The 13734-nt window shown below is 40.0% G+C and overlaps 1 protein-coding gene across 1 annotated transcript; it reads left to right on the top strand.

Moving 5' to 3' along the window:
* Positions 1-944: 944 nt before the first annotated feature.
* Positions 945-12405, top strand: rexo4 (REX4 homolog, 3'-5' exonuclease). Its single transcript, XM_080747559.1, has 8 exons — positions 945-1470; positions 2318-2637; positions 3752-3904; positions 5585-5778; positions 9229-9317; positions 10293-10367; positions 10850-10924; positions 12121-12405. The coding sequence occupies exons 1-8, from the start codon at positions 1237-1239 to the stop codon at positions 12262-12264; spliced, it is 1284 nt and encodes a 427-aa protein (XP_080603685.1). The 5' UTR covers positions 945-1236; the 3' UTR covers positions 12265-12405.
* Positions 12406-13734: the final 1329 nt, after the last annotated feature.

The raw sequence follows: 13734 nt of genomic DNA, 5'->3' as shown, positions 1-13734 counted from the left end.
GATTAGAGCACATCCAGCACTAAAGAATGAGACCATTTTTATATATATTTTCAACATATGGGGTGCACCACTTGCAGTCTGCTTTCTCAACTTGTAAGGTTTCCATGGCTGAAACATGACGGTCGCTGATAACATGACGCACTCCCCCCGCGCCCCCTAGTGGCGAAAATGAGAAGCTTCTGGGAACCCACATTACATGACGTACGATCGTCATGGGTCAGGATTTACGTGCGTTGGTGGAGGCGAATTCAAAAGCCCATACAATACAAACTACACAAACATTCAGATTTCACCAAACAAAAGTGTTTTATTAAGTCACACTCACAACCCGTTCTAAACCTTGGCCGGCAATCCGGCACGGATCCTCCGTGTTCTTTAATAAGAAGCCTTTTTATCCAATATTTTTCTGTTTTCCCATGTATTTCCTGGCGTTCCACATGCGCACCAACCACACTGAAATGTGGGCGTGGCCTTGCAAAAAAAGGGGTCCGGAAATACATGGGAAAACAGAAACAATATCTGATAAAAAGGCTTCTTATAAAAGAACACGGAGGATCCGGGTAATTATACAATGCCGGCCAAGATTTAAAAGGGGGTATGACTTTATAAAGCACTTTGTTTGTGAAATCTGAATGTTTGTGTAGTTTGTATGGGCGTTTCAATACGCCTCCACCAACACAGGTGAATCCTGACCCATGACGGTCATATGTCATGTTATCAGACAGCGACCGTCATGTTTTAGGGCTTATGCTAAAAAATAAAATACGGTTGCCTATTATGTCTATTATGCATAAGATGTATATAAATTATGTTAAACTTGGCTAATTGTTGTACATGACTTGCCATGTGTGACTGAGAATAATATTTGTTGTCACATGCTACTACAAGTGTTTCCGCCGGACTCGTCTTGCTGTTACACACCACGGAAGTACACAGTACAGCATGGCACGCTTGTTTCAGCAGCAAGCAGTAAGTAGACTACTACAGTAACTTCAACAACATGTTGGCAAAAATAACTCAGTCATGTGTTATCGCCGGTATTAAGTAGATTTTAGATTCGGGGAAAATAAAGTGCGATCAGACTTGACTATAGCTTCTTGTGGCGTTAAAACGTGTAGGTAGCTACTAGTAGTTAGCAAGTCTGCCAGCAGCAAGCGGAGGGTGTGCAACGTTACTCCAGAGCCGAGCCTGATCGATCCAAAAATCTAACCTTTCGAACCCACAAGAGAGACGATCATGTCCAAGGCAAAGCCCCAAAAAGCAGCCTCTGCTGCCACAGCTAAAGCAGGGCAATCGACATCAGTGGGGAACAATAAAGGCAACGCCAAGGAGAGAAGGCGAGACTGGATGAAGCAGAATCATCACAACTCCAAAAAGAAAAAGCCTGCACCACCCAAGGACCCGGGGAAGCCCACCATACCTCCCAAAGACACCCAGGAGTTCTCTGCCAACTGGAAACAGTTGTTAGAGGTAAGGGTTTGGACATCTGTGTCAGTTAACTTTGTGTAAAGTGAAGTTTTAATCTTTGGTAATTTCACCACCACAGTTATTAATCAGTGGTGTAAAGTAACTAAAGTACACTTTTGAGGTATGTGTACTTTACTTGGGTATTTCCATTTTCCAATACTTGTACTTCTTTTACTCCACTACATATTGGATCCAAATATTGTACTTTAACTCCACTACATTTGACAACTTTAGCTAGGCTACATTTAGGCCATTTGAAAATAGCGGATCTACAAGCTCACAATGCATCGCCATGCGAGTCGACACATTGTAAGCTTGCTTGTAGATCTGCTAGTTTCAAAAGATGATTACGTGTATACATTTTATACATTTGAAAACTTGTGAAATGAGACATTCTGCAAAGTTCTTTCTACTTTTGTACTTTTAAGTACATCGATTCGTGATACCAATACGTTTGTTATTGTACTCAAGTAAATGCTGAATTCCAGACTTTCACTTGTAACATAGTATTTCTACATTGCTGTATCTATACTTTCACGGTCGGGTACACATTAAAGTGTATTACCTCCTCAGGCCAGGAACATATTTTTGTGTATTACAGTACATGTACAGTATGTAGTACAGTATTGTGTTTATTTATTATTCTATGAAAAGCCAAAGGTAAAGCTATCAAATAATTTTGGAATTTTGTTTCTAGCTGCTACAGAGGCTGTGTAATACATTTTCTAGTAAAACTGTTGGTAATTTTCAAATCGGACTTAGGCCTAAATGGGTTAAGTAAAACATTTGAGTACTTTCTCCCCACCACTGTTAAGGATTATATTTACGGTTTACTTCCTATTTTCTACAGCTGCTTAAGGACAATCCACCAGAGAAGAAGGAGCCCGTGAAGCAGAGTCCTGCTTTAAAAACACTGACAAAACAACCAAAAGAGAATTCTAAGAAACACACCTCTCACGCACAATCAAAGACTATAAAAACTGGTGAAAACAAATCTGTTCCGAGCAAACCTGTCCCAGAGGGCTCCAAATTGAATGTCAATGGTCCGGCTGCCTCAAATCCACCACAATCTAAAGCCATCAAAAGGAAACACGAGGCTGGAAAAACATTTTCGGATCACGCGTCCAAGAAAAAGAAAGTTGCGCCGCCGGAAGAGAAGAAGCCCACGGAGTAAGTATACAGCTTTAAATACACATTTGTCTCTTTTGTTATGAAGCTGCATTAACCAGAGAAACCTTAACATCCTTGACTGGGCATGGCTAAATCTCGATATTCCGACGGCCTGAAAATCCGACGGCACGAGGGGTCTGGTCCACTCGGATCAGTGCTGGTCTGAACAGAGCCGATAAAATGACATGGGCTATAGAATCAATGGATCTTCAGCCAAGCAGTTGTGAATGAAAACATTCAGCATTCATTTAAAATTGAACATTCAACAAAAATCTACAAGCGCCCAACGTGTTGCGATCTGTGGGCTTGCTTATTTTTTAACATATGAAAAAAGGTGTATTGGGTTGAGTTAAAAGTGTAAGTACTTCTTGCTCGGAAATTATTTATTTTCGACAAGCAACATTATCCAATCCAATTTAATTTACAGAACACGTTTAAAAACAACAGAGTTGACCAAAGTGCTTTACAGAAAATGTCAGAGACAGCAACAAGAATCACAATAAACCAGAGAGAATCATTAGCGAGAAACAAAACAACTAAAATAAGCATAAAGACACACATAGGCAATTAGGCATACAATAGGAACTCAAAGCAACAAATATCTTGCGCCAAAACTAGGGATGGGAAGATACACGATGATATTATCATTTATCGTGATAAAAATCACTCACGATAATCGTATCGTGGAGATTTAATTTATCGTGCTCCGTCATGCACTGGGCTGCATTGCCGAGCTGCATATCCGGTACCATTTAAATCCTCTATAATTGGTAAAAGGTACTTATAATATATGTACTTGTTACAGTCTTTTTTCACTCTCCTATCAAATGTCTTTGCCAAAATATAGCCGATCTACAAGCCCACAACGCGCTGCGACGCGTTGTGAGCTTGTAGATCTGCTATTTTTTGGCAAATGTTCCACCCCGGGATAATGGATTTTGATTACCGCGATAATACCGTTTTGTCACAATAATCGTGATATGACATTTTCATATCGTCCCATTCCTAGACAAAACTTAAACAAGGCCTTAGCTATTGAGCAAAGTAGAAGCTAAGGAACATGTCCGGCAGCTTCCGTCGCTGACACACACTCTTTTCCACTGTGCCGCTGCAGAGTGGACCTTTGGTTTGACGACGTGGACCCTGACGACGTGGAGGAGGCGTTGGGAGCGGAGGCAGGAGACATCATGAGGAAGAAGAAAGGCATTCAGAGGAAGCCCTCCCAGGACACTGAGAGTGCCCTCGTCAAAGAGAGAGCTTTCGAGGGGTGAGTTAAGTCACATGGCTTTGGTTTCCCATTTAGACCAGGTACGCATTATTGCCTGTCATTTTATGCTTTAGCTATTAATAAATAGCAGATATACAAGCTCACAGCATGGCCACCGAGTGCTGCAGTGCGAGCTGGTAGATCTGCTATTTTTGAAAAATCTTGAACATTTGTGTACTTCTTTGTGTCTTCTGAATCCTTCTAAGGTTTTTTGAAAAAGATATGTTTCTATGTCGGCGGTGCGCAAACTTTTTCATGTCAAGGACCCCCAAAATGATATGTATTTGGCCACGGACCCCCATCTCAAAATATTTAGTCCCAGGGACCCCCCAAAAGCAAAATTTTAGTAACAAACGTTCGCTTTAAAAATACATATGTATATCGAAAGATTTGCACACATTTTCATGATTTTGGAAAAAAAAATAGCAGATCTACAAGCTCGATATACAAGCTGTGCCGCGCTGCGAGCTTGTATATCTGTTATTTTTCAATAATTAAAGCATTCAATAATTCTAGGCCTAAACATCAGTACTCTATTCTACAAGATGTCTTCTAAATCCTAACAGTTTTTTGAAAAACTTTATGTTGCTATGATCAGTGGTTCTCAAAACTTTTTCATGTCAAGGAACCCCAGAATTATGTGTTTGACCGCCGACCCCCGTCTCAAAATATGTTGAGAAGCAAAGATTTGAGTTACATTAAAATATATACAGTACATGTTACATATCTTCAAAGATTTGTAGATTTTGCACACATTTTCATGTTTTTTTTTTTCAAAAATAGCAGATCTACAAGCATGGCACTCGGTGCCGCGCTATGAGCTTGTAGATCTGCTATGTTTGAATAGCTAAAGTACAAAATAATGGTTAAAGTGGTTAAAATCTAAAGTGACACAGATGCGTTCCAGACGGGTTAAAAGCTTGCCTGCAACGCTATAGCTAAAATTATAATAATACTATGCCATGGGCATAATTATGATGTTCTGTGCTGTATTGATTCTTTAGAAACGCGAATATTGAAAGGGGAAAACCTAAAAAGTCACAAACAGATTTTTTTCTTTTATCAGTACCAGGTAACTGATAAACACTGGTGTCTCGCACCCCCCAGACATAGAAGGCGATAGCCCTCGTTTTGAAACGATTATTACCAGTTTTATGACGTTATTTAATGTTGATTTAACCTATCTGACCTCCACACGTGCACGGTGTGGGATAACAAAACAGCCGTGATCAAGAAGGCCTGTCACAATTATTACATAATCGCCTTATCGCAATTATTTGAGGTAATCGCAATTATTTTGCATAATCGTCATAATCGTTTCCATGTTGAGAAATGTTCATATAGGTTCAAACACTTTCAAAAAGTAGTGGAAATGGCAGATCTACAAGCTCACAACGCGGTGTGATGCTACTATCGATGTTATTTCTTTAAAGTATAAAGTTGTCAAATATGTCAGTCATTTCTTTGTATATTTAGTGTGTCATATCTGCCATGTGCAACTTCAAAGCCTGCAAGCCAAACAGAAATGTAATTGTCAACGGCAAATACACAATTAAATCGTTAATCGCAATTGTTTGAGTCACAATTAATCGTCACGTAAAATGTCATAATCGTGACAGCCCTATGATCAAGGCACTTTTCCACTTTTCCATTTCTCCTGTCTACCATGGCAACCGTCAGCATCACGAGAGCGGTGGCCATGGACTGTGAGATGGTGGGAGTGGGCCCCGATGGAGAGGACAGCATAGTGGCACGCGTGTCCCTCGTCAACCAGTTCGGGAAGTGCATCTACGACAAATTCGTCAAGCCCACGGAGGAAGTGACAGACTACAGGACATTTGTCAGTGGCATCCGACCGGAGGACATTGTAAACGGTAAGTTGACAGACAGCGTTCACATTTGCGCTTCTGGAATTCACTTGACGCAAACGCTAAGACCTTTTTGTCACTGTGTTGTCACGTTTTCTTTTTAGGTTAATATTGCCTTATAATTTTCTCAGGGCAGATTCACACCCTTAACACAACGCCTGCTGCCATAGCCGGTCGTTTTATTTTGAAGAGCTAGGAAGAGCCCCAGAAGCTGTCTGCATGTGCACATGTGTGTAATCTGACGAATACAGGAAGGAGATCAGGATTGAGTGATGGTGTGAAAAAGAGTGTCTCTCTGCCTATTCGGCGTTATTTGCACCTTATTCAGAGATACAGACGTTTTTATGTTGGAGCATAGAATAGGAGTCAATGGAGCATAGACGCTCCGTTTTGCTTCTGTGCGCGTTGCGTCATGACTTATGCACCAGCGCCTTTCACAAGCACCCGCAGCAAGCGTCTGTTTACCTTGGTAACCATGGCACTGCCAACCCAACTACAGCCGTCAGCCGGGTTAGGCTGCGGAAGTGTTAATTGGGTAGACTCGGTGCGATTGGGGGGTGAAGTTGCAAAAATATTTGCATTCTTAATTTAGTGCATTTGCATTCACTCCTGTACGTACCTGTGCGCTTTTTCCCCCTGTGTTGAAAGATTCTTCAACCCACTATGCCACGTTGTGGTACATTTCCTGCATTTGACACAGATTGCATTCACACCAACACTGAACCGCACTCTGGTGTGCATTTTTTTCCCGATATTTTTTCCCGATATTTAATTTCAGTAAAACATCATAACCTCCACTGGCTGTCCGCTCAGTCCCTCCGCCTGTCCGTCACGTCACGTCACACTTTTGGCCCTACTCTTATCTCCGGCACCGTTGCCCCTATCCATGCCAAACTTTGCACACACACTCCTTGACTGGCAAACCACAACCTCCGCCCCTGATTTCTCACATGCCCCTCTTCTAGCGCCACCATGAGGTTGCTTTTTGCAGACAACATTAATGGACACCGCTCCTACAGATGTTGCCTAAAAACCACGCACAGCGAGACGCAACTCATGTCATCAACATGCATCTGTCCCATTTCCCATATTCCCTCCTGATAGGCTACGATTGCCTTTTAGAGGTTGCTGGATTGCTCCCTCCGCAAATCATGAACACCACATGCCTTGTCCTTGCAATTAGCCACGCACATTCCCTCAACCCATAGGCATACATGCCACTTAAAATCTTCACGTCTACCTGCACATGTTCAGTTCTGTTCTAGCGCCACCATGAGGCTGCGTGTAAACAAGCGACCTGAGGGTCGCTTATCTCCCTGGTACTGGAAACGTTTTGGAATTGATCAAGGGTCCTGGAAGGTCCTGGAAAAAAATAGCTATGCATTGTCTTTGGTTATTGATTTTGTTAATACCTCTGAAATGACAAATTAAACATTGGCCAAATTCTCAAATATTGTGAAAATAGCCGATCTACATGCTCACAACGCCTTATAAAACCGTGTTATACAAAATTCCTCTACTCTTAGTGCTCGTCAGGGTGCCGGGGTCCCCAGTTAAAATATGATTATTTCGGGGGACACGAACCTGAAAAGGTTGAGAACCACTGGCATACACTACCTGTCTTTGGGCATTGCGCATAGGAGTAAGCGACTCGTTATTGAGATGAATTATTGTTATATAGTCCTGGAAATCGGGTTAAATATTCTGGAAAAGTTTTGGAAATTAATTGGTAAAAATGTGTGGGAACCCTGAGAACATAACTCAAACATAAAACAAAACAAATCAACCCTACAATAGAAAGAATAATAGACAATACAAGTAAACAAACAGGACAACAAGGAAAACAGAACCGTCAAACAAAGACTGGATCATTAAAAAGCAGAATAATGGATGTCATAACTGTTGTGATAGTATATAATAAAGTCATACTTAATAAAGGATAAGATATAAAGTTGTAACTCTAAAGTTATGCAAAAGTTATTCATTATTATAAGTTAAAAACATGTACATGTACTCTCATAATAAGAAGACAGCTATTTTTTAATCATATTAACACATTCCCTGCCAAGGGTTTTGCCAAACCTCTATCTAAGAAATTTCAGCCATAAAAAAATTGAAAAAAATAAGCTCTCAGAAGATGTCCATTGCCCCCTTGCAGTTGGCAGAAAAATATAATCAACCCCAAGAAAAATCCATTTTTAGATTAACACACAAACAATTACAGCATGTGGATGGCGGCCATTTTGGCGGCCATTTTGAAGAAGGTGTGCAGAAAGCTGATTACATGAATTCATTTTTTATATTTTTTTATCAGTATCACAGGCAGCCCAGAGAGCAGTGAACACATTGCTGTCTCATATATTAGTGAACAGTGCCCCCCAGTGGCCAAAAATGGTACAATTTTAAAAAATGGAGACAAGTATTGTTTTAGATATTGTGGATAATTAAAATTAATACATTTGAAGACGAATTGTAACCAGTGGAGCTGTCTTCTTACAGAGGGAGAGGGCAGATTCAAGTTTCCTCGTTTTTCAACTGGTACTATATCCTGAGTTAGCATACATGTGTGTTCCATGTCATTCTGTGTACCTGTACTACTGTGTATTACTGGTACTATATCCTGAGTTAGCATACATGTGTGTTCCATGTCATTCTGTGTACTACTGTGTATTACTGGTACTATATCCTGAGTTAGCATACATGTGTGTCCCATGTCATTCTGTGTACTACTGTGTATTACTGGTACTATATCCTGAGTTGGCATACATGTGTGTTCCATGTCATTCTGTGTACTACTGTGTATTACTGGTACTATATCCTGAGTTGGCATACATGTGTGTTCCATGTCATTCTGTGTACTACTGTGTATTACTGGTACTATATCCTGAGTTGGCATACATGTGTGTTCCATGTCATTCTGTGTACTACTGTGTATTACTGGTACTATATCCTGAGTTGGCATACATGTGTGTTCCATGTCATTCTGTGTACTACTGTGTATTACTGGTACTATATTCTGAGTTGGCATACATGTTTGTTCCATGTCATTCTGTGTACTACTGTGTATTACTGGTACTATATCCTGAGTTAGCATACATGTGTGTTCCATGTCATTCTGTGTACTACTGTGTATTACTGGTACTATATCCTGAGTTAGCATACATGTGTGTTCCATGTCATTCTGTGTACTACTGTGTATTACTGGTACTATATCCTGAGTTGGCATACATGTGTGTCCCATGTCATTCTGTGTACTACTGTGTATTACTGGTACTATATCCTGAGTTGGCATACATGTGTGTTCCATGTCATTCTGTGTACTACTGTGTATTACTGGTACTATATCCTGAGTTGGCATACATGTGTGTTCCATGTCATTCTGTGTACTACTGTGTATTACTTGTACTATATCCTGAGTTGGCATACATGTGTGTTCCATGTTATTCTGTGCTGCAGGGGAGGAGGTGCTTACTGTCCAGAAGGAGGTTGCTGACATCCTGAAGGGGAGGATCCTGGTGGGCCACGCTGTGCACAATGACATAAAGGTTAGCCTGCGTCTGATGGCATGGACTAGGGATGGGACCATATGAAAATGTCATATCACCATTATTGTAATCTCTCGAGACAGCCTCAGAGTCGCTACGCTTCTGAGTCTGTCACTGACCAAGATCACAGAAGGGATTTTGGGCGGAACCCAGTCTGGAGACAGGCAGCGCTTTTTCCCAATCAAACATAGTAGTCGGGATCTAATGTGTCCGTCTGTATGCATTCCCCCTCACGGATGGGAACAAACCCATCTTTCAAGTTGTACACATATTCCTTGTGTAGCTAAATAAATCCCTCTGTAGTCTGTGTAGACAAGTGAATTGCCCCATTTAAATATTCATTGACCCACCCGTATGGTTTTCCATACAATTTATGGGTTTCACATTGCCACTTTCAATTATTTGCACAATCAAAGAATGCTTTTGGAAATCGTTGTGTATAACAACAGAATGAAATGGAAGGAAGAATGGCATACAAACTACATTTGTTATTCTACAGTAAAGTGACAAAAGAGTATTGTGACAATTAATGCGATTAATGATATTATCGCGATAATCAAAATCCATTATCCTGGGGCGGAACATTTGCCAAAAAATAGCATATCTACAAGCTCACACAACACGTTGCGACGCGTTGTGAGCTTGTAGATTGTCTATTTTTTAGCAAAGACATTTGATGGAGTGTGAAAAAAAGACTATCAAGTATGTATATTATAAGTACCTTTTACCCAATTCTAGAGGGTTTAAGTGGTACCGGATATGCAGCTCGGCAAATAAAAGGTGAATTGATCCCAGTGCATGACGGAGGACAATATCACGATGAATTAAACCTCCACAATATGATTATTGTGAGTGTTTTTTATCACGATGAACGATAATATCGCTTATGGTCCCATCCCTAGCATGGACTGGACCGGTTTCATCTGTTGTTTTCAGCAGTCATTCATGAACCAACTCTGAACATTCTCTTTTCAGATCTTACTCTTGGATCACCCCAAGAAGAACATCAGAGACACCCAGAAATATAAACCATTTAAGAAGCAAGTGAAGGTACTGGAAACTTAACACTGTTGCTTGCGGAGGGTTCTGTGTTTCTGCTCCTGAGTAGAGCTGTCATGATTATGAATTTTACTTGATGATTAATTGTCACGCAAATAACGATTTAATTGTGTGTTTGGCGTTGAAGACTGGAACATATGATACAAACTTAATTTCTGCAATTTAGGCTTCACAATCACAAACCGCACAGGGCAGACTAATGACATATTTAATAATTTTATACTTTTTAATTTTATACTCATACTATTTTTTCTTTCGTTGAAAATAGCGGAAATAACAGATCTCCAAGCTGCGTTGTAAGCTTGTAGATCTGCCTTTTCTGCTATTTTTTCAATTTTTCTACATGGAAACGATTATGCAAAATAATTGCGATTATCTCAAATAATTGCGATTGGACAATCACATAATAATTGTGACGGGCCAACTCCCGAGATGACCTTTTCACGTATTTTGTTTCTCTCTCTCTCCTTTAGAGTAGTCGACCCTCGCTGAAACTCCTCAGCCGAAAGATACTCAATGTGGATGTCCAAAAGGGGGAACATTCATCCGTAAGTCAACCTCAGGAAAAGTCCCTTTTGAGGTCCCTATACTTTAATAAATTCATTGTGATATCGGCCATCCATACAGCATATTTAGTTATTATTCATTATTTGCTCTGCTTTCTCATGAGAACAGAAACATGTAAAACGATCTTTTAGGCTTATTATTGTAATCACTAACCATTGCCTTTCTGTGCTACAGTTACAATGATGAACATCACTGCATGAATTAGAATGTAATACGTAATAATAATGTAATATGCATATTACTAAAGTCATCAAAATGCTAGTCAAGTGGTCTCCAAACTAAAAAGCAGTTATACTTTCAAGATATGAGTATTTGAATTGGCCAGACTGGCATAGAATACAACAGAACTTCAGAAGACACTTCTATAAAGTTTAGAATTTCAGGGAAACACCCCAAATATTGGTGTGTCCTGCACGCACCATGTTTAAAAAATAAGACTTATTGGGACATGGTCTGAAAATAAATTTCAGTCTTGGGATTTAGACATAGAAAGGTAGACGCTTCCTTCGGCTCTGGTTCATATGTATCGAGGGACCAAGGGAATCCTTGTGCATCGCTTCCACGTGCGTCACGCATAGGGAAGTTACTAGGCCAATCAGAGGCAGATGGAAAACAGTCTAAGTCCATATTTTTAAAGATTTGAATATAGATAATCTTTTGATTTACCAGACTGTAAACCACAAACTAGAAGTTTTTAATCTGTTAAATTCTTGATGCACACCCCCCTCATTGTGTTGAATTATATTCATTTTACTTAACTCATATATATTAGGAATTATAAGACATAATACTGAAAGTGGAAAAACAGTATATCTCCAACCGTTTGTGGAACAGCAGTGTAAGTCCGTACAAGCAATATTCAGCATTCAAAGGGAGCAGATAACATTAAAACAGACAATTGAACAAACTGAGGAGGGAGTGCATTAACAATTTAACAGATTAAACGTGACTAGTTTGTGGCTTACAGTCTGGTAAATCAAAAAATATCTATATTAAAAAAAAATATATATATATATATTAGACTGTTATTCGTCTCAGGTACTCAATTGTTGCACGTCACTCCAATGAACCGCAGAGGTGAACGAGGCATCTAGCTTTTTATATCTGTGCTTTAACTCCTTTGTATGTGAACATACTTCTGACTGATGTCCTTACTCTTTATTCCATTGTTTTCCAGGTCCAAGATGCTCAAGCGACCATGAGGCTGTACACAATGGTGAAGAAAAGGTGGGAAGCAGACATAAGAGATAAATATAGGAAAAGAGAATCGTACACAGAAAGACAGAAGGAAGCCCCTGTTGTCCCTGGTGAACAAGTTTAACCATCTCACCTGGCCCTTGACGGACAATAACAGTCTAATATCGACTTCTATTCATAAGTGTATGCCGTGTATACTAGATCTCAGCATTTAAAAGTGTCCTTCACTGCCCTTGATGTGTTGGACAAACTGTCTGCGAGTTGTCTTTAAAGGACCAGGTCACCTCTGGGACAACCAGATCTTATTTTATTGTTGTGTGGGACACGATCAACACAATCCTGAATTATTTTTTGTATTTTTTGTGTTCAATCTGTGTTTTTAGATATGTTAGTATTTCAGCATGCTACAACTGGTCATATGATGCATTTTGCATCATATGACCAGTTGTAGCATGCTGAAATCGGCTGAAATACTAAATTATCTAAAAACACAGATTGAACACAAAAAATAACTCAGGATTGTGTTGATCGTGTCCCACACAACAATAAAATAAGATCTGGTTGTCCCAGAGGTGACCTGGTCCTTTAAAGTTGCTAGGTATTCGTAATTCAACCTTTTGAAAAACCATATATTTGGTCTAAAGTGACTGTATTACTCTATTACAAGCCATTAAAATGTATGTCAAACTGACATTTTAGCATGAGCACCAACAACAATGTTCAGGTACATTCTTTTTATTGAATATAAACAAAACATAACCAATCACGATATCTAAAAAAAATAAAGCAATTTGGGGGGAAATTGTCAGGATTGATATAAACTATGTGGCCGATGTTGATAATGGACAGTGCCACGACGCGTTTGGCATGTCTGCTATTATTTTATATTGAACTGTAGCTTACTGTATGAGGCAGCCGCGTGTAGAGAAACACTCCAATTCCCAAATGCAACGGGTTACGGGGTATCACGTGACCGGGAAATCCGGTTCCTTCTTAACACATTGACCGCCATTTTAACATACCTCCGTACTCCCACCTGCCATTCGTCTCCATAGACTTCCATGTAATTGGGTGTGCACGGATCATGCACACCCATGCCTAGATAATGCACCACGTGTGTCCACATTGCTCACAGCTTTCAAACAAAAAAATCCGAATGGAAATCCGTTCAGGCATTCATGAGATAACAGCCACTATGTTTAACAAAGATGGCTGCCAAAATGGCTGCCATGCTTGAAAGATGGGGTTGCTATGGGGGTTAAACATGCAATTTCGCGATTGCTATCATGCCTACTCCATTTTTGGGGGTCAAAAATCTTTTTTTTTTTTTATTCTCGGGACTATCGGGCCTGGCGGGGAAAGACATTGGAATAATCTCGGGACTATCGGGCCTGGCAGGGAATGAGTTAAGTGGCGTTTCCATAAATCCTCTTAATGCGCATTAAGCTTTTTTCGCTTAAATATTCTTATGGAAACACTTCAAAATTCGAATAAACTTTCATTATCCGCAAAAACTTTTATCCGCTTGGAGGAGGTGGATTTTGAGGCTTTATCGAATAAACTAAATGCGCATTTGTGTATGGAAACAAGTCGG

Source organism: Nannobrachium achirus, assembly GCF_963921795.1.
Source record: "Nannobrachium achirus genome assembly, chromosome: 18".
In the NCBI taxonomy this organism is placed as follows: domain Eukaryota; kingdom Metazoa; phylum Chordata; class Actinopteri; order Myctophiformes; family Myctophidae; genus Nannobrachium; species Nannobrachium achirus.
This window is presented reverse-complemented; position numbering and strand designations above follow the sequence as displayed.